This window comes from Lepidochelys kempii, chromosome 2 (assembly GCF_965140265.1).
Source record: "Lepidochelys kempii isolate rLepKem1 chromosome 2, rLepKem1.hap2, whole genome shotgun sequence".
NCBI lineage: Eukaryota > Metazoa > Chordata > Testudines > Cheloniidae > Lepidochelys > Lepidochelys kempii.
Genome location: NC_133257.1, coordinates 75892012 through 75917167, shown reverse-complemented (window position 1 = coordinate 75917167; position 25156 = coordinate 75892012). Strand labels below are relative to the sequence as shown.

The following is a 25156-nucleotide window of genomic DNA, read 5'->3' as shown; positions in this document are numbered from 1 at the left end:
AGAACAACTGCTAGTATAAGGTGCTATGAAAGGTAGGGTTTTTTTTTGTTATTGCCAGAAGTTTGGGTTGGTCTGATTAGGGTTGCTAACCCTCCAGGGTTGTCCTGGAGTCTCCAGGAATTAAAGATTAATCTTTAATTAAAGATTGTCATGTGATGAAACCACCAGGAATCCCTCCACCTAAAATTGGCAACCCTAGGTTAGATTGTTCTCAAATAGAAAAGATATAAGTTATCATGCAGGTCTTCCCAACAGAAGCTTTAGGACATCTCCCTGTTATATACACACACCATCATGTATTCTATCTGATCTGTCGGTACCTTGCCAAACTCTTGTTCGTAATGGGTTTGAAACAATACGTTAATTGCCAAACTTTATACAAACTATGCAAACATCACTAGGTTCCACCCAAATAGAGCCCATTTCTGTTACTGCTAATGTACTTTAAAGACGGGTGGGGGAAGACAGGAAGATTAGAATTAAAAATGAACAAGATATGTGACAAACAAAATATGCATGGTTTGGTGTGGTACAAAGTACTGATTCTCCCTTGTTTGAGAACCTTGCATGAGTAACTGGCAGCTGTACCATCTGCGAGTAAGGTGGTTCTTCCCCAACTCATGGCAATTAAAGCTCCATAGCATCCCACACTGTCATGAATTTTATTTTATATACAGCTGGTATTGATGACTAATCTCTTAAAACTTTAATCATCTCATGAGGAGAGTTGGAATAATTCACAGTAGCCCTTCCTTTCCTCACCCATGAAGATAAATGTCACAAAATGATGGCTGATCTTTGTTATGACACTAACCATTTTATATTTAACAAAGATAGCAAAATCCTACTGGCAGCTAACAAAAGAATTCTCTCTATATATGTGGCGCAAGAAGGCTATATTTCTCTAATTCAAAAATGTGACTTTCCTCTCTACTTTTGGAGCATTTGAAGTACTAGAATTTGATTGTGCCAGTGAATTGACTACATACCCAGGGATATGTCACAATTCAAATTGATTTCAAGTCAGTTTTGAACATTCTGTAAGCTTGAAAACCCCCAAAGTCCCTTTCATTTGTAATACTAGCTCCCTTGAAAATTGAATAATTCCCCCCTGAATAAAACAAGATGAGGGCTTTCATTTCACTTTTCTTTGGAGGGATCCCCCCCCCCTCCCCCGGCACACACACTTTGGTCATCCTTATAAGGATAAAACCTACCAACAAAGGTTCATTCTCTACATCAGTAACAACACAGTTCGGCTCTCCTTCTTTTCATGTTAGCCAACAGGCAGCAGTACAGGGAACTGTGCTGTGTAGCTGGCGATGGGAAATGAAGAGAGAAAATACTGGGTCTTGCAAGGATAAGGAATCTCTTTACAAAGACTGAGATAGTATGTAAGTAAACTTTTCATCCAAACATCAAAATGCTGTACAATGAGGATAAATATTATATCTGTTTTACAGATGGGAGAACTGAGTCACAGAGAGGCTACGTGATTTGTTAAGGGCCACACAGCTAAATAGTATCTCTTTCTATATTATTGTTAGATGTGGTATAATGTAACAATCCTATTATTTGTAAATAAAACCTTGTTATAGTCAGCCCAGAGTGACATGGCTATAAATGCTTAATTGTATTCATGCTTCACAATATACCCATATCAGTCACAACACAAAATCTGCTTGTTTTATTAATCTTATGGATAACCCTGATCTGGAAAAAGTATTTTAAATGCTGATAGGAAGTACGTATTTAGCTGCAGTATATACCCCTAAACATATTTTATTCTTAATCCTATATGTTATGATTTAGTATTTTTTCTCTCTGAAATCTTAGGTCTGTATCTGTAGGACACCGTCTAACAAGATAACTCCTTGTAGGAGAGTAGTGGAAAGAAAACTGGCATAACTGTCTCCTCTTGTTAAATCTGGTACATTTAGAGAGTAGCCGGTAGGAATATGTTACTCACTTTGGAAGTACTCCTTAAACATTACATTTGCCTGAGGAAAGTAAGTGATGGAAGTTTTTAAAGACACATACACACACACAGACGTGATTTCAGAAGACTTCCTCTTCAGGTATTTTGATTCTGATCATGTTGAAACATCAGTAGTACAGCAAACCTTTTAATGTCTGAAAAAAAATCTATATTAGTTTGTGTTAGAGTGATAAAACGTATAAAAAAAGTGAGTATATTCAGGCTTTTGTGTGCTATTTTTCTCTCCATCACTCACATAGCAATCAGTGTTAAGTCCCAAGCAGACTGCAAAAAGCTACAAAAGGATCTCACAAAACTGGGTGACTGGGCAACAAAATGGCAGATGAAATTCAGTGTTGATAAATGCAAAGTAATACACATTGGAAAACATTATCCCAACTGTACATATAAAACAATGGGGTCTAAATTAGCTGTTACCATTCAAGAAAGAGATCTTGGAGTCATTGTGGATAGTTCTCTGAAAACATCCACTCAGTGTGCAGCGGCAGTCAAAAAAGCAAACAGAATGTTGGGAATCATTAAGAAAGGGATAAATAATAAAACAGAAGATATCATATTGCCTCTGTATAGGTCCATGATACGCCCACATCTTGAATACTGTGTGCAGATGTGGTCGACCCATCTCAAAAGAGAGATATTGGAATTGGATAAGGTTCAGAAAAGGACAACAAAAATGATTAGGGGTATGGAACAGCTTCCATGTGAGGAGCGATTAATAAGACTGGGACTTTTCAGCTTGGAAAAGAGATAACTAAGGGGGGATATGAGAGAGGTCTATAAAATCATGACTGGTATGAAGAAAGTAAATAAGGAAGTGTTGTTTACTACTTCTTATAATACAAGAACTAGGGGGTCACCAAATGAAATTAATAGGCAGCAGGTTTAAAAGAAACAAAAGGAAGCATGTCTTCACACAATGCACGGTCAACCTGTGGAACTCCTTGCCAGAGGATTTTGAGAAGGCCAAGACTATAACAGGGTTCAAAAAAAGAACTAGATAAGTTCATGGAGGATAGGTCCATCGATGCTATTAGCCAGGATGGGCAGGGACGGTGTCCATAGCCTCTGTTTGGCAGAGGCTGAGAATGGGCGACAGGGGATGGATCACTTGATGATTACCTGTTCTGTTCATTCCCTCTGGGGCACCTGGAATTGGCAACGGTCAGAAGACAGGATATTCGGCTTGATGAACCTTAGGTATGACTCAGTATGGCTGTTCCTATATTCTTAATTTGTTCATAGTGTTTCTTTATATTGTTTTCCCTCTGTTATCTACAGCATAAAATATAGGCAAGCTGATGCAGGACACAAATGCTTGGGATGGAAAGGAACAGTCTCAATCACCTAAGCATGGTCGCTTTCTCCCCTTGTACAGGGTGCGTGCGCCAAAGAGGCATTCACCTTCCTGATGGATGCAGTTAAGGATCATGGCCATGAATTCAGGGCAGTTTTTAACTAATCTCTGATATGGTGATGGGGTGGGAGGGCTACCTTTTTCTCTTTGCTCTCTCCACAGTGGTGCTGTGTCTCAATGTACTGATTCTTAGCCACAAACTGCATAGAGCCCATGTTTGTCAGCTGACCACATGCATATGTTACAGACTAGAACACCCATCCTAATACTCTAAACTCGTAACCCTCTGTCACTTGAGCTAAAAGAGACTCTCTGGTTGCTAATAGTAATAGAGCTCATGCTATAGTAGAAATGGAAACAAAATTCAGTGTTTCTTGTCACGATATTTGTCTTTGACCCCAATCTTGCAAAGCAATCTAGTAGCATGGACCCTGTGCCTATGCAAAATCCTGTTATAGTCAGTGGGATGTGCTGGGATCTGTGGTAACTGATCCCAAAGCAGGTTCAGGATCTCAGTCATTTAGCTTGTCTTACTAAGTGATATAATGGAAATCAAGCCTGAGGATTGATTTTACTCATCGTGACAAAAATTTTTTACTTGCCACAGCCTCTGCAATTTAAAGGAATAAAACAGCTGTGCTGTTCTGTTGTATATTGTATTTGATTGTAACATTTATTTATCTTGAATTCTAAATGCAAGTGTGCCATTTATTTTGATTTTTCAAAGAGCCCTAGCTGCCATTACAACAGTTAAAATGTGGCATTATAGAAAAAACAGCATACTCAAAACTGGTCCAGTTATCCCAGTCCCAAAACCAACATTAAACCAGCCAATCAAAGCAGTAGAACAGAGAAATCATCCATCCTACCGGAGAGGTCCATTCTCTCTCTTTGCCTTCATCAAATGTCTAAGGAACTGGACAGGTCTTCCATAGCCTGAAGGTCAGCATATTGGGGCAGTTTCAGACCAAGATGGGGAGTAAATTCCAAAGTTGATATGCTGACAGAAAACTCTCTGCCAGCTGTTTTCCCCCATGGCAACTGAAGGGATTGCAGCTCATATGTCTCTGCCGACTGTGGTGTTGGCTGTCTGAACTTTTAGGGTCGCATATCCTAAGCCACTAGGGCTTTATAGGTCAATACCATTAATGCCACATAGAAACTAATAGGGAGCCAATGTGGATCATGATATACATGTGCAATTTACCAATCAGTTGTTAAACTTTGTGTTTGATATACTTAGAAAACCTGAATATACTATATTTTTATTTCTATCTAATTTTGCTTTTATTACACCTTCATACTCTCCCGGGCTTCATTCTACTGTTTCATTTATTTCCTATAATAATACAGGAGTTCTCAATTTTTTTCACAGTATAGACCACATTATTAAAAAGAAAAAAAAAATGTCGCAGGGACATTTCACCTTCCATTCACAATTGTATAACATCACTATGGCAACTATAATTGCTCATATGGAAAAGTAATATTAGGAAAGTTATTAACATATTTTTAGTGTCTTTTAATGCAGTTTAGCAGCTGGAAATGAAGAGAGCTAGCATCATGTGACCATCCAGATATCTGTAGACCACCAGCAAGCAAGTGCTCCATGAACCACAGTTTGAGAACTGCTGCAATAATCGTGGTGTACCTTCCTTTGTTGTCTTCATTCATCTTTTCCTCCTTTTACCCTTCACTCTGTTACATTGTTTTTTTCACATATTGTGTCCCCTACTTCATCCCCTTTGTCTGTCTCTTCTTGCTTTTCCCATCCTCAATCCCAGCCCAAAGTACTTCTCAATCTCTCTTCTAATCGATTTACCCATCAGTCTCTCCCCTCACAACAGAAGGCTTTGAAGTTTTAGAAGAAACCTAATAGCCAGAAGGCTAAATCTGCTGACCAAAAACCAATATGAAAGGTTTGTGGGGGCCTGCCTCCCCTCGGCCTGGTTATGAGCAAACAGCTGAGAAGGAGCAGGCTGGGATTTTTATGAGGATACTATGTACCCTTGCATGGGATTCCATCTTTCTATTAATTAGCTAGCTAATAGGTCCCTAAAAACTTGAATGTTCTCTATCTACTGAAAGGAAGAAAGAAATATTCATTATGCTCTCCCCATCCATCCCAGTGCCTCTTGGCTGCATGCATGGGTCTGTCTGTGCTGTGTAGGCCTTCCCCCAGTAATTTGGCTGCTTAGAAAAAGGGGCTAGCTGGTATCACTTCTACCTCCCTCCCAGCCTGTGGTGTTTGGGTTTTTTGGATGGTCTTTCCTAGTGTGTTGCTCTAGTGTTGTTGTGGTTGCTTGGACTGTAGCTTTGCCAAGCAGCAGTAATTAAATGTACCTGATTCTTTTCAGTGTAGCTGCTGTTCACAGGGATCTGGATGTATTAGTGGAAAGCTTAGCAAAGCTATGAGCAGCAGCAGCAGAGGCGTGGGAGCAGCCTTGTTTAGGGAGACAGCACTGTATCAGTTTACACTGGCTTCATATTAAGAGAGCTTTTTTCTGCAAACATAGTGGCTAGAATCTGCAGGAGTAGATGGTACTTATCTGCAAAAGCTTCCTACTTGCCACATGAGAATAGTGTTCTTGAGTTCTGTGATTGCTAAAACTGTAGTTTGCACCACTGTCTTCTCTGTGTTTGTGTTGCTCAGTAATGGCTGAATTGCAAACAGTTGAGCAGATCTGATTCTGTGCATTGAAGGGCATTTGTACACATACGTTTAAAAAAAACCAGTGATACGTTACATACAGAGATTATCTGCTGGCTTCATTACTGCCAAACAGATTATAAGGGTACAAAGTTGGGAGGCATTGTTAATACAGAGAAAGATTGGAGCTTTATACAGGAAGAACTAGATGATCCCGAAGACTGAGTAGCAGAAATTGGATGAAATTTAATACTACAAAGTGAAGGGTCAGGCACTTAGGGTCTAATAATAAGAATTTCTGCTATAAGATGGAAGTTCATCAGTTGGAATTGACAGAAGGAGAGAGATCTGGGTGTGTGGTTGAGCACAGGATGTCTGAGTCACCAATATGATGCAAAAAATGGAAATGTGATCCTAGGATGTATCAGGCAAGGCATTTCCAGTAGAGATAGAGAAGTATTAAAGACATTGTGCAAAGGTCTGATAAGACCTCATTTGGGATATTGTGGACGGATTCTGGTCACCGTTATTTAAGAAAGACGGATTCAAACTGGAACAGATTAAAAGAAGAGCTAGTAGTGAGGTTTGCTTGCTGGGATCATGTGGGTATCTCACGCTTAATTCTCTGCCATTGCAGTAGCCTTGAGTATTGGTGCATCTTTATCCCTCCTATTCTGTACCTATGGAACATAATAGTTTAATCTCCTGTGGGCTGTGATACTTCAGTCTAAATTTGGTTGTTGGAGTTAGTGTGTGGGTGCTCTGGCTGTTGGTCAATAGTATACAGGAGCATAGGTGCTGACTCTGTGGGTGCTCTGGGGCTGGAGCACCCATGGGGGAAACAATTCAAAAGTACCAATTTGTCTCCTGGACCATTAATGTTTATTAATAGGTCTGTTTTCTACTAGTAGCTCTCAGAAGTGCTATGTGACAGAACCTGGGTTCAGTTCAGAGTCCTGATCTCTTCACTATCCAAATCAGCAGGGTATGGGTGAACTACACAAGTATCTTGGTGACCTCTGTACTGAACCCCCAGCTCTCTTAAGGAGTGTCATGATGGGGTTCAATGGGATCTTCTTAGTCGGGGTGGGCAACCTGTGGGATGCACGTGGCCCATTGGTAATCGGCTGGCGGGCGGTGAGACAGTTTGTTTACATTGACCGTCCGCAGGCATGGCTGCCCACAGCTCCCAGTGGCTGCCATTTGCCTTTCCTGGCCAATAGGAGCTGCGGGAAGCAGCTGCCAGCACATTTCTGAGGTTCGCACTGCTTCTTGCAGCTCCCATTGGCCAGGAAAGGCAAACCATGGCCACTCGGAGCTGTGGGTGGCTGTGCCTGTGGATGGTCAATGTAAACAAACTGTCTCATGGCTGATGGGCTGCAGGTTGCCCACCACTGTTCTTAGTCCTTCTTAGATGGTGAATTTCATTGCTAGTTATACCTAATGTGGAAGAACGAATGTAGGATCCTCAGGGATACAGTGCAAATCATTCCCTTCCTTCCCTGCCCTTAAGAAAATATGTTGGGATATATCCCAAAGAACTAGGGACAGGAAGACTCCTATTTTTCATGACTGTAATTTGACTTGCTCTGGGGTCCTAACTATTAAGTATAATCCCAGCATTACCAGTCATTGCCCAGGTCTAAGTAAATTCCGATTCTGAGGATATGAATGTTGGATAATGAGGTTGGGGAATAGGAGAAAGATTTAAAACAGAAAAAGGCTTCCTCCCTTGCCCTTCATTACCTTGTCTTACCAAGGTGTTCATAACTGCATTAAGCTATTCTCTTTTATCATTTTACATGTCTTAGTGCACAATTACTAGTTCAGTTTTAATCTTTAGCATTATTGTGAAAATAACATTATTGTGAAAATAATAATTTTTTTGCGGGGTGGGGAGTGCGCCGTGGAGGTATGCATTGTTGGTGCATGTATTAGTTCAGTCTGTTTGTTAGCTCACAAGCTCCTTGATAATAATGCTGTATATGTGTTGTTCTGTACTGTCATCTCATCCTGTTTTCTATAGGTAGGTGGGGGAAATCATAGACCTTCATTGAACTGTTTCTTCAACTAATCACTTTTACTTTCTTCAAATAATAAGCTTCATTAAATTAAACCTGTTTAGTTTTTTCTTACACAAGAAATACTAGTTACTGTATTTAGCTAAAATAGTCGTCTTAAATAGTTATGAAAAACCCCAGACATAGGGAACACTGACTTATCATTCAATAGTATTCTAAATCAGGAAATGTTTGCTCTTCACTTAAGGTAACTTTTGTGGGGTTTGTGTGTGTGTGTGTGTGTGTGTATGTACACACTATATATATATATATATATATATATATATATATATATATATATATATATATATATATATATATATATATATATATATATATATATATATATATATATATATATATATATATATATATATATATTAAATGGTTAGATGAATACAATTACACTTGTCAGGATATATGAGACCACAGCCCACACTGTGCATCCAGTGATTAAACCATTTCCCACAATGGGCAATTGTTCATTCCAGCACATTCAGCCTTTCTAACATATTCTCCATTTTAGTATGTCATTATATCCAGAATGTATTTGCTTCATACTGTGGTATTTAAAAGCTGTCTGGTGGAGTTGATTAAAATCTCTGTAGTATTATACATATTGCTTTGTCAGTTTTGTTTTGTTCTGTTTTGTTTTGTGAAGATGATCTTCTTTATCCATGTGTCTGGCTATTGTTTCCACAATCCGTTCAGTGCAGCTTCCTCAGCACATACTGCCCTCCCTTCTCCCACTTCCCCAGACAGGGTGATTTCTGATGTTTTGCGTAGCTTTATTCTTTCCTTCCCACTGTCATCAAATTCACACTGTAATACTTAGCACTTTTACTTCCTTTATAGAGTAGGATGTGATGTCATAGAGAAGGGGACAGGGCTACCCAAATTTTCTCAATTGCAGGGAGGAGCTGCCCAGGTGTGCTGAGGGGCCTGTACTCAGGAAGAGAAACAGGGAATCCTCCACAGTGAGTAACCCCACTTTCAAGTGCACCCAGTTTCCTTCATAGCCATGTCCAGTACAGTGTAGTTTCCTCTTCTGCCCTTTCCAGTTTTACCCAGTTTGCCCTCTGGAGTGTTCCCAGTTCAGTTCAGTTTCCCTTTTCCCCCTCCATTTTACTGCACATTCATTTTACTTCTTCCTTTTATGTTAACTCTCCTCTCTTCCTTACTCCAAGGGTAAAATTTTCCTTTTTTGCCTCTTGATGTTGTTAACCTCCATCATTCTAGTCTTAATCTTCACTCACATTGTACTCTTTCCAGTGAATTAGACTGTCCTATTGCTGTTACTTCCTGTTTTATCTATAGTTCCTCTCCTCTCCCTTGTAATAATCTCTTTCCAAGCTCTTCACTGATTCCTTTGCCTCTTTTAATTACTTTCCTCCCTACTTTTCCCCCTTTCAAGTCACCATTCCATTTTCCTTTCCTGCAAGTTCCATGTATAATCTTTCCTATTTACATACACATTGTTATAAGCTCAGTTCAGCTCCCAAACCTTTCTCGTGCAGCCCTCGTTTCTGCGTTTTTCTTTTGTAGAACTAAAAGGTAAAGAATAAGTTTGTCTGATATGGAAAACAGTATGGGGCAAGGGATTTGGTAAATAGTGTTCTGAATTGGAAAGGGGAGAAAAGGAAGCTACCAGAACTGTAAAATGGCAGGAGGGACCTGGGGAGCTCAAGGGATTGGTAGAGGTTATGGAGGCTTTGGCTCCTCTAGGTCACCTGCTTGAATTACAGCCCTGGTTAGTAGTGATTGAAAATATTCACCATCCAGTCTTCGGTGACTTATGTGATATGTTTTGGTGGTATGTCTCTAGTTCCTAGTGGACAGGTGTCCACGTTACAGTAGCTACCATCACAATTGGCATTAATTCGTGACTAGTAAAGAGAGGCAAAGGATTGAATGAGCATGGAGACCAAACTAATTTCTCATTTGCCAGAGGTGGAAGTGCAAGTTGTTACTGAGTCACATTGGAATGACACTGGGGGGAAGCTTGCATTGCCATTGCCTGTGCTGTACCTTTTCTGTTGATAAAGGATTTCAGTTTCCAGGGCTGTCAATCTGGCACCTAACATGAGCAAAAGAATGGCAGAAAGAGTCAACTGGCTAAAACTGAAAAGGGACAAAAAGCAAATGACAAACTAGAAAATTCCATGCCAATTGGTCTGAATTGGGATGAGGAGTGGATTAATTCGGGCTCAATTGGAAAAGGCAAAGGAGTGGAAAACTGAGCTGAACTGGAAAACATACTGCACTCGAGTGAGTCATGTGGCATCTTGTGTGCTTCTGTGACTGTTTTGACCACTTAATTCTTCATCTTCTTAAAAACAAAAAGCATTTAAAATTTGAAACCTATCATGTCACTTCTGACAGTGGCTCCTCCTTTGCAAACGGAAGTTTTTAGCCTTTTTTGTTTCTGAGGTCATCATAAGATGTAAGCACAGTAGTTCAGTGACCTCATACTGTTTTTAAAGTAGTGAGCAAAAACTAGCAATCTCTCACTCTTTTTTCCCCCCCTGCCTCAGAGAAACTGTACTGCAGTATTGGTGTCCTCAAATAGGTTTCATATTTTAACTCTTTTTAGTTTATTTTGTATCTTTGGAAGAATATTCCCATGCATTTCAGCAGATGATGCACACAAGCAGCAAGTAAATCTCACTTTTTCTGCAGTGTCCCGGACTATATCTGGCCTTCCAACAGATGGAGGACTCCAGTCTCAACACTGCAATTCCCCCTCCAAAAATAATTAGGAAAAAAATGCATGAACACATAACCTTTCAAATTCACAGAATTATTGTATCTTAGTTACACATATATATATCATTTCTTTTTAGGCATTGGAAAAACACCCCAACTCACCAATGACTGCAAAACAAATACTGGAAGTCATTCAGAAAGAAGGGTTAAAAGAAACAAGGTCAGTATTTATATGTTCAATATCTCTTACAATTTCTTTGAAAACAATGAAATCTAGTATTAGTGAGGCCTGTATGCTATTTCTAAAGTAATATGCACTGGCTAATTCAGAATGTCAGCGTGTGGAAGCTTATCTGACTTTTTTAGTTTGTAGTGTTGTAGCAGTGTGTTGGTCCTAGGATAACAGCGAGACAGGGTGGGTGAGGTAATATTTTTTTATTGGACCTACTCATCTCTTTCACCAACAGAAGTTGGGCCAATAAAAGAGATTACTTCACCCACTTTTTTTTTTTAAAAGGTTTCTTAAATACTCATGTGACTCAACTTATTGCAAAGTGATTTGGATGCAGAAATGGTTTGCAATGGATAAACCCCTGGAGGATGAGCAGGTTGGGGTAGTGGGGTTTGATCCAAAGTTCAATGAAGTTAATAGCAGTTTTTCCATTGGCTCCAGTGAGCTTTGGATTGAGCTCGAAGCATTCTGCTTCAAGTGGACACACAGCTCCTATTCCTGAATCACAACTGTGAGGTGATCTACGCTATAACTGGGAGCTTGGACATGAAAACAAAACAACAGATTACTCTAACAGGAAAGGAGAGATTAGTTTGGGAAGGAAAATAATAATGATGCTCAAATACATGGTGCATTTTCTTCTTCTATGACTGGTGTTGAGGGATAACTGCTCAGAGGGAATTTCTCTTCAAAGATACTGTGTCAGTAGGTGTTGACCTGTGGCAGCAAAATAAGGTAGGCATTTGCTTCTATTTTAATTACATCCTTTTACTGTGGCTCCTAAAATGTAGGGCAAGTGAGCTTTTAAAGACAACTAGTCTAGTAGAATAGTAATGCATTATATCTGTTATTTCTGAACTTATATTGTTTACCCAAAAGAATCTTTCCTGGGTACTGTGTTATGTTTCTTGTCATTCAGAAACATTTCCTAAGAAACAGAAGGAATAATGCAGTGCAGAGTCTTTCACAGTATATAACCATGCAGCTTACTGGTAAACTAGATACGAGCATGTTGTAAGATATAATAAGTGTGTGTTGGTGGAATGAATAGCAACAGGCATAGTATTATGTAGACGTGGAAGATGCATTTGCCCCCTAAAGTTCTGCAAATGTAGTTCAGAAATCATGTAAAATGTTTGTGCCAGTGCCAAGGAAGAAAGAGAGAGCCTTAGAAAATAAATGTCTGAGCTTAGACTCTGTGCCACAAGGATATGCAAACAACAAAAAAGTCTCACAAAAGAAATCACTTGAAAATTGTATATTAAGATACTCCACAGCAGCAAATGAGCTACTGATTGCTCTTTCAAGTCTTGTAACATGATGCTACTGCACTTTGGCTTACAATTCTATTCTACTAATTCTTGTTATAATAAAAATGCTTCTTCATACTTCTTAGAGTGTTTTTCTCCCCATCGTGGTGTATTAAAGAGAAAGCAGTATACAGAGACTGGATAGGAGGTCAAGCTATCTCTTTAATATACTTAAAATACAGAAAACAGAAAAGCTCCTTTTGATTGTAAATATAAATAAATCATACAAGAGGAAGAATAACCTACTAAATGGAAAATCAGCCTTGTAGTAATGCACGAACTCAGCTTGACGGGCAAGAAAAGGATCAGCAAGTTTTCATTTCTGTTTGATTTGTATTGTGGTTCAGTATGTATGTGCTGTAAAATGAATACAGCACATGTGTGGGTAATTAGTAGTAACTAACTATACGGAATGTCATGTGTGGTGATGAGCATTCCTACTATTGAAGGCAGGATAAATCCCTATATTGTCTATTCCTTAACTGTGCCCCAAACTGAGGAGCCTAAAAATTATGATTGTTGCAGTTGTCTGGAAATTGTGACTTTTTTTTAGAATCGAGTTTAAATTTAAACAAAGTTTGGATTAAGTGTTTTCTACTGCATTGAAAATAGTTGAAATTAAGTGCTCATGAAAGGTTTTTGACTGAGAATGTTGGTTGTTAAATTCCTCTACTAGAGCAGCAGTCTGTGCAAACTTACCCTATTTAGCCATGCTACTTTAACTATAATCTGCAGGGGACCTTTCTAGGGCTAACAAGGCAGTTTAGTTTCCATGCTGCTATCTACTGAGACTTACAAGTAGTGGTGGATTTTGTGATGAGTAGTCAACCTGTACCCTCCCCCCCGGGGGGAAAAAAAGAGCTGGAATGAGACCACCAAAGTGTCTTGGACCACTGAACAGCCTTCATTCTTTGATGACTTTCTTTCAACTGGACTGGATTTGAACCAACAGTGAAAGGTTATGTATCCTGTTCCCTCTTCCTTTTGCTGATATGTTTATCAGCAAACCTGTAGCAATTCTGGGCAAAGTTCTCTTAGAATTCTCTTCCAGCCTTTCCAGTGTATAGTGAACAATAGGACTGCTCAGTTCAGTCATTTCGCACGTACATTGCAAAAATAACTACAGGTAATCTAAAATTTCTTGCTGTATTAGCAACTCAGAATTAATAACTTTTAGGTTTTCGCAGTTTTATTGTTGCCATTAGTGGCCAATCATTAGGACTCTGTTGGCCTTTTAGGCCCTTACATTTATTTCTCTTTGATGCTACAAAGATGTGGAATCCCCCAACAGTTTGGTTGTTTATTTACCCACATTAAGTCCAGCAGGGAAAAAATTTAAAAAACAAAACCACGAGCACAAATCCAGGTGCACCTCCAGGGAAAAACAAACAAAAAACTATGATCATAAGCTGGCTGCAGAGTGCACTTGCTCAGATTTATATCTTGTTTGAGATGCCATGTTTCAGTTTTGTTTTTGTTTTGTTTTTTAAATATCTTTCCTGCTGCGACAATCACTTGTAAAAGATCATCATCTGGCCAATCCTCCTCTCTGTACCTGGAAGGAAAACCAACTTTTAAGGTAAATAATTTTGGGGCCTAGAAGCTTGACATTTTCCTTAACTAATTAAAAGAAATTTGTGTGTCTAAATGTAAGCGTTAGCAAACAAAGCCAAACTGGCATCCCTTGAGACTGTAGTCTTTTATCTACAGGTGTAATGCATGCAACAATAGTGCAAACTTCAAGTTTACCTTTCATTGTACCTCAACCTTATTCTGAAATAATTGCTTTTCTTGGAGACAGGGTAGTTTAGCTATGTGTCTGTTTAAACATTGGCCTCTCTGCTGAGATTGCAAATGAAGGTGTCATTGTGCTACCTGGCCACTTTTAACTGGATTGAGAACACCAAATTATTTTATATAGGCCACTAAGCAGTGGTTTAATGATAACAATTTTTGGATAGTACTGACATGAGCCAAATTTGAATTGGTGATTGAGAGAGACTTCTTGCTCCATTACCAACTTACATAGCTTTCCAACCTACTGTTTTCCTCATAAAAACAAATGAAATGTGTATGTAATTGGAGATTATAATTAATTTTATTTCCCGTGACTTGTATTTTAGTTGAAACTTGTATTTGCTGTAATGTTTCTTATAGCAGGCTAAGTCAAGAGGGGATAATGAGAAAAATATATGGATTAATTAAAACAAACACTTGCGTTCTAATATAATTTTTTAAAAATCGAGATAAAATCCGCAATGATTTTAAGGGTAGACGTTTGATTTTGAGAGATGTCAGAATCAGTATAAAAATTACATCATAGGAAACATCAGTTTCACATCTTGTAAAGTTTCAAATGTCCAGGTGTGATTAAAAATATGTGCTCATGTTGATAAGGACCTGTTATGTGTCAGTAGGTTTCTTCTTTGAGAGAATTTATCAGGCAGTTAGAAAGAGAGAACAAAATTAATGTTCTGGCAGCCATTCACAATGATGACTTTTAAACGGAAGTTAACTTTGTCAAAAGTTGCTTGGCTTCCATACAGTGATGAGCTGCCAGAAGCTGAAGAACCGGTTCCTTCAGTCGCTCTGGGTCTTCGGCAGCACTTTGGCGGCACGTCCCTCAGTTGCTCCGGGTCTTCGGTGGCACTGAAGGACCCGCCACCGAAGTGCCGCCGAAGGCCTGGAGTGCCGCTGGGTGAGTACAAATTCTCAGGGGAGCTTCCCCAGCCGAGAGCTCAGGTAGGACGGAAAGGATGGTCCCGCGGGCCAAAGTTTGCTCCCCCCCCCGCCCACCCAACAACCGGTTCTAAACCGGCTTCAAAATTTAAAAACCGGTTCGCATGAACCGGTGCAAACCGGCTCCAGCTCACCACTGCTTCCATATTTTCTAGTTTATACAGTTTTGCTGCAGGCTAGTTTAGAGTCCAGGCAATATAATGTAGTGGGGAAGGACTTGTGAGAAATCTTTGGGCAGAACCTCTTCTGATTATTTTCAGTTAAAAAGAATTATAATGGTAATTTGCGTGAGTGTAGGATGGCAAAAAGGATTCTGAAAGGAATTGACTCACTTGCCAACAGCAGGCAATTTTATTATTAGAGAAATGTCAAAGGGATTAAAATAATTACCAGAAACCTAGTAGCCAGATATGAAGTGATAGATGAAAGATGAGGAGGGGTATACCACTAGTGATGTTCAAAGGGAACGCCCTGATGAAGAATTCAGCCCCACCACTATCCCCAGCTGATGGGAGAGGGTGTAGGTGTTGGGATTTTTACAGTCGGTACTGATCCTGAGCTACTTTTCAGTGCTTGTTCTCTTTTATTCGACTCAGGATAGTAATTGTCTGATATATGTGATGCTCCATCACCCCTATAGCTGTTGGTTGGATTTCTGGCAATTCCAGAGGCTCCTGGCTGCTGTGAGGGGAGAGAGGAGACAGCTCTTGGCTACTGTACCACTCCTGGTAACTGGGGTACAGATGGGCCGGTGTGGGTGGGTGGGTCTTCTGGGAATAACTCCATGCCCGCTTTTGCTGCTTACAGGTTTCCTAGGTAGCATCATCAAATTGACATGATTTGTGGCAGCTTCGCTACTGCTTACGGGGTTCAGAACAACAACAAACTGAGCTAGAGCCGCATCATTTCACTCTGTTGCTGTTTGAGGAAGCTATGAACAGCAGCAGAGGCAGTGGACCTCGCTGTCTGCAGACTCAAGAATACAACACGATGCTGGTTACGTTAGATTGACATTTGAAAGGACTAGAATCTTTTTCTTTCAATTGAAAGTTTAAATTCTGCCAAAATTGATGACTTGGGCTCCCATACTCAATGGGGAGTACTTCCTCACTGGCCAAGGGCAAGTGGATTTTTTTTTTTTTAACTCCTGCAGTGCATACAGGATTCCTTACAGAATGCTCCTGGTGCTTTACATAAACTTGAAACATCAAATAAGTATATTTTCATTTTGTTGAAAAATGGAAGCCAGTTTGGCTTCCCAAAAATGAAAAGGCAGCTCATTCCATAGTCATGAGGTATATGTGCTAAAAGTACAAGCTTCAAATATGTCTGAATTATATTTAGGACAGGTAATGAATCTGCAGACTTAGATCTAGCAGTATGAGTTACTTGTTTTAGTTAAAAACAAAACAAGTGCTTCCCAAATAAAAGATTGGAACATTATGAATCACAGATTCTCTATCTCTTGTTCTTACTTGTTACGCCTCTGGTCATCTACTGATTGTCACTTTCTGACACTGCAATTTTTCTTAAGCCTTTCTGGAGCAGTGCAAAAGCTATCATAATGTACAAAGCTATATTTAAATTCTTACCCCAGATAACACTTACAGTACTAAACTGCACAAAATTACTATGTCCCTGCTACATACAGACTTTCCAAAGATGCAGTTCTTCTCTGAAGAGTGTGTTACTTTGTGGAGAGACACTTACAGCCACAGTGGAACAGAAAATTCAGGTCCTCAGTAAGAGGAGAAGGAAAAAGACCAGGGTTTCAGAGTCTTACTGTAAAAAATTAATGGTTATTTTAACATATATATTATTTTGTTTCATTGCAAAAGGTATCTTTGCATCCAATGGATGAAAAATACTATTAAATGACACCTCCCACCACCAGATAGTAACTATCCCCGATTAGGGCCGGCTCCAGGCACCAGCGAAGGAAGCAGGTGCCTGGGGCGGCCAATAGAAAGGGGCAGCACTCTGTCTGTAATTGGGGCGGCATATCCGCGTCTTCGGCGGCAGTTCGGTGGCGGGTCCTTCACTCCCTCTCTCCCTCTTCAGCGGCAATTCGGCTGCAGGTCCTTCTTTTTTTTTTTTTTGTCTTTTCCTCTTGGGGCAGCAAAAAAGCTGGGGCCAGCTTATGTTTATATAGTTTGTTTAACACAGTACTGTACTGCATTTGCTTTTTATTTTTTGTCTCTGCTGCTGCCTGGTTGTGTCCTTCCAGTTCCAAATGAGGTATGTGGTTGACTGGTCAGTTCATAACTCTGAGGTTCTACTGTGCAAGTAAAAAAAACATAGGTCTGACTCTTTGGAATGTACTATGAAATCTTAACATGTATTGGAACCTGAAGTCAGTTATGTGATTCCCTCCCATTTGAGTCCAGAAACTGAGAACATTGAAATATTAGTCTGCAGCCATTCATTCTTATCACATGAGTTTTTGGGGAAAATTTCCAGTCAAATTGTGCCAAAAGTTTGGTGCCGAGGACTCTTGTTCATGCCCTGTTTCTCCCTAGTTTTGTACTTCTCCTTCTGCCTTGCTTGGTAACACTCAGAAATTCACTTCTACTCCTTCCTCTCTAGAATAGATTAAAGAAAAGGTTACTCAACGGGAGTTAAAAGGGCAATAAACCAAGAAAAGTGGGGCAAGAAATGTTTAACTTTTGGAATGTAACATTAACCCACAGGTCCTGTGTTTCTTTGCCTTCCTCGTCTGTCACACTCAGGATTCTGAACTCTGGGGCAAGATCATTTCTTACTATTCTTGCTGTTAAGGAATATTTGACCTGAGTATCTTCAAGTAACTGTGACTGGCCTATTACTTTTACTATTACTATTATTTTAGAACAGTGGTTCTCAACGTATTTACTATTGTGGGCTGCGTCCAATACTACTTGTATGACCCTGAGGATGTCACATGGGCTGCATCTGTGTGCTGATTGGGCCGCAAGCGGCTTGCAGGCCACAGGTTGAGAACCACTGCTTCAGCAGAAGTAAGAAATCCTGCTCACTCTGCTATTTTTACTGCATTTGTAACTTACCTGTAGAATTCTTAACCCTACCTCTCTTTCCTTCTTGACTTGGCTTCCCTCTTAGTTACTACAGGAAATGTCAATTCAAGTCCTTCTCCCTCATCCCCCTCTCCTCTCCAAAAAGTACATTGGTTATCATTCTTGTGCAGCTGTTATTCTGCCCAGGGTCGTGCTGTCTACATAGGATCAGATAGATTCTGGTGGTGATAATCTTCTTTGGGAAGACTAAGAAGAGATATTTGTCATAGGTTTGAGTGAGCATTGTTACCTTTCTACTTCTCATCCTCAAAGGTGGTGATAGCCTTTTCTCACTTAGCTGCTGATACTGAGATTTCAGAGCCTGAGGAGGCGCCAGAGAAAGACTGTGATTATTCTCAAGATTTTCTGCTAGAATAGGGGTGGGTAAACTTTTTGGCCCGAGGGCCACATCTGGGTGGGGAAATTGCTTGCAGGGCCGAGGCAGGGGGTTAGGGTGTGGGGGCGGAGTTTGGGGTTTGGTAGGGGGTGCAGTGTGCAGGAAGGGGCTCAGGGCAAGGGGTTGGGGCAAAGGAAGGGTGTGGGGTGCATGAGGGGGCTCAGGGAAGGGGGTTGGGGTGCAGGAGGGGGCTCAGGACAGAGGGTTGGGGTATAGGAGGGCTGGGGATGCGGCAGGGGGCTCAAGGCAGGGAGATGAGGTGCAGGAGGGGTGCGGAAGGGGGCTCAGGACGGGGAGTTGGGGTGCAGGAGGGGTGCGGGATGCAGCAGAGGGCTTAGGGGAGGGAGTTGGGGGGCGGGGTGCAGGAGGAGTTCAGGCTCCGGTCCACTGCCGCTTACCTAGAGCGACTCCAGGGTGGCATGCTGCGCCGCTCCGGGAAGCGTCTGGCACCATGTCCCTGTGGTCCCTGAGGGTGGAGGGGGGGCGCAGAGGGCTCCTCTTGTTTCCCTTCCCTCGCCTGTGGGTACCTCCTCCGAAGCTCCCATTGGCCGCTTCCTGGAGTGGTGTGGTGCACGTGGCGGTGGCAATCCCACGGGCCAGATCCAAAGCCCCGAGGAGCTGGATCCGGCCCGTGGGCCATAGTTTGCCCACCCCTGTGCTAGAGGATTTATGCTGTTTGTGCAGAAATATTACACCGGTATGTTGCCTGGAAGTAAGCCTACAACTTCATCTTTTACCTGAGAAGAGCCATCAAAGGAGCACACCTAACCTTATGCAGTTCTAATTTGTCCATTGATAAATGACACCCTCCCGTGTCAACCTAAACAGTATGCTCACCAGACTCTTTAAGCGCCCAGCTTCTAAGGTGAAACAAATGGAGTGGATCCTGGAACATTTTTCACTGCACCAGTTTTGTGTACAAGGATCTGTCCATTCCCACCCCCAAATGTCTTGAAATAGAGACCTTGTCACAGGAGGTAGCGTCTCTGACAGTCATTGTGGGTTTTTTTTTTTTTTCTGGCTTCAGTCCCAGTACTGCTGTTGTGTCCTACAGAAGCTGTACCTACTGAGTATCCTCGTATATTGCCTCTGTCTTGTCTGGTTATGGTTTCAGGTTCTCCAGCAGTTTCTGATCCTCTCTGGAATCAGTGCATCCAAAACATACAAGACTCTTTTCATTCCCCTGTCCTATTCAGTTAGTTAATGAAGAGTCACCTGTTAAGTGGATCTCCTAGGTTGGTAATAGGGACAGTGGACACTAAAGACCTTATTTTGAGTTCAGAATGAGCCTGAGGAAATGATTCTTTTCAGAGGAAAAAAATGTACATCAATTTCCTTGCATATAGGGCTTTTAGGAAGGCATTGGTAGACCTCAGGGACTCTTAGGAATCTCAGGGGACTCCATCTGGGTCACAGCTCTCATGTGGGCATTTATCCGTTCTGTCTCTGTTAAACCTATTGAATAAAATTTTAAAAAGCACCAAAGTCCCATCTAAAGTCACTGGGATATAGGTTCCTAAGTGATGTCAGTGCTTTTGATATTTTACCCAGTGCTTCTACATCCCTTGATCTTTCTGCCAGTTTCTCTTTAAGCCTTTGAGTTCTATGTCCGTGGCGTTGCTGACTTTAAAAACCCTTTCCCAGTCGCTGCTTTTCTGAAAATAGGGTAAATGAGCTTGGCAGCTCTGTTCTCTTTACTGCCAACCTATTTCTGGATCTCCACGGTATAGCGAGGCTTTCTTCCTTTCTCCAGTAGTTTCAAGGTTTCGTCTTGGTCAAGAAATACTATCACTGCCCAGTTTTATTCTTCCACTCAGAATAAAAAAGAAAACAGCACGTGGCCTTTGACTGTTGTTGAACCTTAACAGTCAGCTTTGAAACAATGAAGGATTTTTGGTCTTTAGGGTCGTCTTGTTATGGGAAGAGCCAAGGATGGGGACCAAAACCTCTAAGGTAACTCTAGTCTGCTAGATGGTATTTGGGAGGCCTATTCAGATGAAGGAGTACATTGAAAAAAACAATGTCAAAACCTGTTCTGCCTTGGATGTAGTCAATCTTTGGGACAGAGAAGGGGACATTTTGGTGGAAGAGAGAAATAAAGTGTGTGTGCATTTTTTCACCTGGTATGATTGAATTACTGCATGTGCATCAACAGATGCAGTTTTTGGCTATGGAGTGATGAAAGAAGTTGTATCTGAGCAACTTCTACCCATTCTTTCAATGAAAGACTGCTAGAAAAATCCCCTCTTGGTCCTCCTTCAGGTACCTTCTCAAAACTCACCTCTTCCATAAAGAATACAGCAGACTGCAATCTGATTATGGTAGTGCAGGTGGACAGCTGCAGTCACTGCAGAACGGTGCATGTCAGATTATATTTGCTACTCTGTCTCCACCGCTCTCCTCCTGGCCCTCTTGTTTGTCTCGTATACCTGTTACTTGTCTTTTTTACACTGTAAGCTCTTTGGGGGAAGAGACAGTCACAGAGTATATGTTTGTACACAGGCACAATGGAACTTTGACATTGTTGTGGTCGTATTCCATTGCAGACAGGTGAATTGGAGTTGCAAAGACTACAGTTTTTATTTTGTAAATGTTTCTGAATCTTGGTTACATTATTCTGGACTGATCATTCTAAAATTCATCATTTTAGGCATATTTTAATGTATTATATTTAAGCCACTGATGGCTTATTTTAGTTCACTTTTATGTAGAAACAATCCCTAATTTGTATATTTTAACACTGCTTCTCTCCATTTTGGAGTGCTAAGGAAGCTTTGTCAAGGGGCTTTAAGGAACAGTGCCAGAAAATAAGTTGTTTCCGTGAACATTTTTGATGCAGTTTGACTGTTGCTTCTGTTTGTCATATGAGAAATATTTCAAATTGGTGTCAGTTTTATGTTTCTCTCAGATATAAATTTAAGTTCAACTTTATTATCATGTGGGTTAAATTTAAGAGGGAGTTTAAAAGACAATTGGCATTATGTATTTGTATTTATAATAGTGGATTGGGACCCCATTGTACTGGGCACAAATACATAGTGTGAAACAGCTTCTGTCCTGAAGAGTTTACTGTATAAATTGACAAGGCATAGGGTGGAGGGCAAGAGAAACATGGAGACAGGTGGAGTGACTTGCCTAAGATCACACAACAGAGCTGAGAATGGAACCCTAGTCATGTGACTCCCAGTCAGTACGCTATCCACTAGACCTTTCTCTGTGTGTGCATATATGTATAAATATATAAAATAAAGAGAATAAAATACAGGCACTCCATAATATAGTTTGTATCCTGTGGTAAATTGACTGTATGTAGTTGCTGAATTTGTAGGAATAAAAAGCACCAAACTAAAAAAGCACCGGTCACTCCATCACTTGCCCTTAGATCTTTAAGAGTTGACATTACTTACAATATTTTTTAAGGCTTACCCTTCTGCACTTTGGTGCTGATCATCAAAGAATTTAAGCATGTGCTTTAGCGAACTGGGGCCTTAGAACAGTTGATTCTCTTACTTAAGATGATGGATTTTATTCTTTTGGTTAATATTTTTGCTTGTAATTTGTTCAGTGCTTCATTTCTCCACCTAGTGAACTCTGTCATACTATAGGCTGATGTGTACAGCAAACCATCTATCCAACTTTCATAGAAGTTATACAAAATACTGTTGCTCGTTTTCTAAAGGGTCAGCAATAAAATAGTTTATTTTAAATCAAGAAGTAACACTGGAAAGTACTACACTATGAAGACCTGTGAAAATGAGAATGTAATCTGTATGAGCAGCTTGCTTTCCTAGCTATAATGAAAATATATTTTTATTTTACTTATATAGTTATTTCAGTTTTTGTTTACCAATTCTGTTTTTTCCCCAAGGGCTAGATAGGAGTGTTAAGTGCTTGAATCCTGTTTAAAGGTAATATGTGCTATATTGTAGTTATACTGCAAAATTATAACACATACAGTGCAAGTGTGAAGATTTTACAGTTAATCCGTGTTTAGTTGTAATTGGAAACAATAGTACAGTTACAGTTACATTTTGTGATGTGCTAAACATATGTCATCATTTAAGGTCTGTAAAGCAAAAACATTTTGTCTTTTAATATGTCCCAAGTCTCCATTGTTACTGTGTAACTTGCTGAAATTAGGATCCACACTGTGTATTAGTGCCATATTGCAGACATTACTTTTATCTAAGTATGGAGGGAGGGAGGGAGAGTAAACAATTGTTACAGTGAATAGTGACTACTAATATAATATTTGATAGTCTTATTTGTGACATTTACCAACTACATTGGGTACAATAAAAATCAACACTTCTTATTGGTCCAACCCCCCCTATTGTTTGGAGGTGGGAAATAGGCATCAGCTGTGAAAATTAAAGTTGTGTGGCCCTTTCTACAAATTCCATGCTTAGCATCCTTTTCATAGTGAAATAGAAGGTGTAATGTTTCTATATTTTCGATGCTTTATGTAACAAAGGCAACCTGTGTTCATCTATCCTTCGTCATGGTTAATAAAATTCAGTTATAGAATTTTTTGAGAGACCCAAATTAGTAACTAAAAAAACTTGTGTGGAAATGGAAACTAGAGTATTGGAGTCCCCAAATGCTTACTGTCCCTTTAAAATGTATACAGATTGTGTCAAGAACAGCTTTCAAAGTTTTTTCTGGGAAGGTGTAGCCTCCCTTTAGCAATATAGCAGCAAAAGTTGATTTATTAATTATTTTCTTTCCTCTTAGTAAAAAAAGTAAATCCTCTTTAAATTTTGCATCTTTTTTGAGAGAGAGAAATTAAGATTTCTTGCAGATATCTACAAATCCATTTGTACACACATGGACGTTAAAGAGGGAGAAAGTCTTACTAGATCAATAATCCATTCCCCTGCCAGTGCAAGTTTCTTCCCTGTATCCAGTGGATACACCAGTTTGGGTTTAAATGACTAAAGTGGTGGTTTTTCCCCTAATTTAACAGATCTTACTTTTTGGGGAGCAGTTTCCTGATACTCAATCTTAGAATTTTCCCTTGTTTAATTTAATCCTTTTTACCTATATCCAGTCAAAGTGTATGTTCATCTGAACGCTTGTTAACTTAACCACTATGATGTGAAGGGTGATATGTTCTCTGAGGTTTGTCTTAATCAGCCAGCTTTGCCAACATCTCCTGGTTAAGAGCAGGGAGGCTATAAATTGGTTTTCTAATAATATGAGCCCCTTATTGTCCAGAGCTCTTAGCATTTTAAGAAATCTTTAGTTCATTGAGGTTTGATGGTAGACAGAGCTTGTGAAGGCCGATGCTCAGCTCAGTGGCTGTCTGTCTGTAATACAATAACTTTTTAACTTCTTATCCAATCAATCCAGAATTTCAGAGAATTTTTCAGGCCTCCGTGGTCAGAACTCTCTGCTGCTGTTAGGGAAAATCTGGAAACTGAAAGGGGAAAAATGGGGGACACATGGAACCCTGACAGTTGATTAGCACTGCCACAGCTGTAAACACCTCTGTAATTGACTGTAGATAAAGGACTAGTTGGTGGCACCCATTAACACCCGCCAGCATCACACTACTCAGTCTTGTCTGTTGTCCTCCCAATAAAGTTTAACAGATAGATACCCTCAATGATTTATATCTCAAAAAGAAAGAAGACAAACAACTTGGGGGAGTATGGGGAAGTGCACACAGTCCCTGACACGGGGGATTCTGGTATGGGGGGAAGAGGAATAGAGAACAACCTGGCAGGGGGAAGATTAGGTGATCCCGATAAGGGGATATGGGGGGACACACAAAGCCTCTACCATGCAGGCCTATCTTAACTGATGTGCACTCGGGACACTTTCACAGGACTTCCATCTCAGGGGCCCCCCAGCTACTGGGGAAAAAAAACAAAATAAAACTGAGTGATGCTGCAACCCTGTGCACGGTTTAGCAGGCAGTGCCATTTACTCAAATTTGGCCCAGCTGCTCCTCCATCACAGCTGGGATCAGGAGTGGCAATCCTAGCTGGGACAGGAGTGGAGCACTGAGCTAGGAGATGTGGAGGAGGGTGCACAGCCAAGAAGGTCATGGAGCAAGTTGCTGTGCTTTGGGGTGAGTGGGGAGTATTGGGAAGCCGTGTAGGGGGGGCAAGTGGAACACGGGTGTGTGTGTGCGGGATTGAGGGCTGGAACGTTGGGGGAGAGGGGGATGTTGGAGGTTGTGGCCAGTATGGCTGAGGTGTTGTGCGGCCGTGGTGAGCAGGATATATTTCAGGGCTGCTGGGATGTGTGTGGCGGCTGCCAGGCTAAGTGGGAGCTGGTGGAGAGTTGTTGAGGTATATATGGGGTAGGAGGGGCATTCTAGGGTCTGTTTCTGAGACGTGTTATTCATACACTGGTATATTTTAACTTCCAAAACAGCTCTGTCAGGGTAGATTTGATTTAAATCACTAGTTAGGAAGACTCAATTTAATCATGGATTTCTACATAAAAGTGCATTCTTGTTGGTTGTTATAATCTTAATACATATTCTTCACAGGTAGAGGAACTTCATTAAAATATTCCCAAACTGGGTCTCCTTTATGGCCTGCTGCCATTATAGGTTTTCCCTTCTAGTGAGAGAATGGTATGGTAGATCTAAAATCAATGAAGTCTACACTCAGAAAGGCCTCAAGAATTCCGGAATATGCTGC

General features: G+C 40.5%; 1 protein-coding gene across 1 annotated transcript in view; it reads left to right on the top strand.

The window, feature by feature from the left end:
* Window positions 1-9066: 9066 nt before the first annotated feature.
* The window catches only part of ASXL3 (ASXL transcriptional regulator 3), a 130772-nt gene continuing 114682 nt past the window's right edge, over window positions 9067-25156 (top strand). The window contains exons 1-2 of the mRNA XM_073331281.1: window positions 9067-10331; window positions 10907-10989. Of these exons, the coding sequence (XP_073187382.1) occupies window positions 10248-10331; window positions 10907-10989 (167 nt within the window). The 5' untranslated portion in view covers window positions 9067-10247. The remainder of the gene's footprint in view (window positions 10332-10906; window positions 10990-25156) is intronic.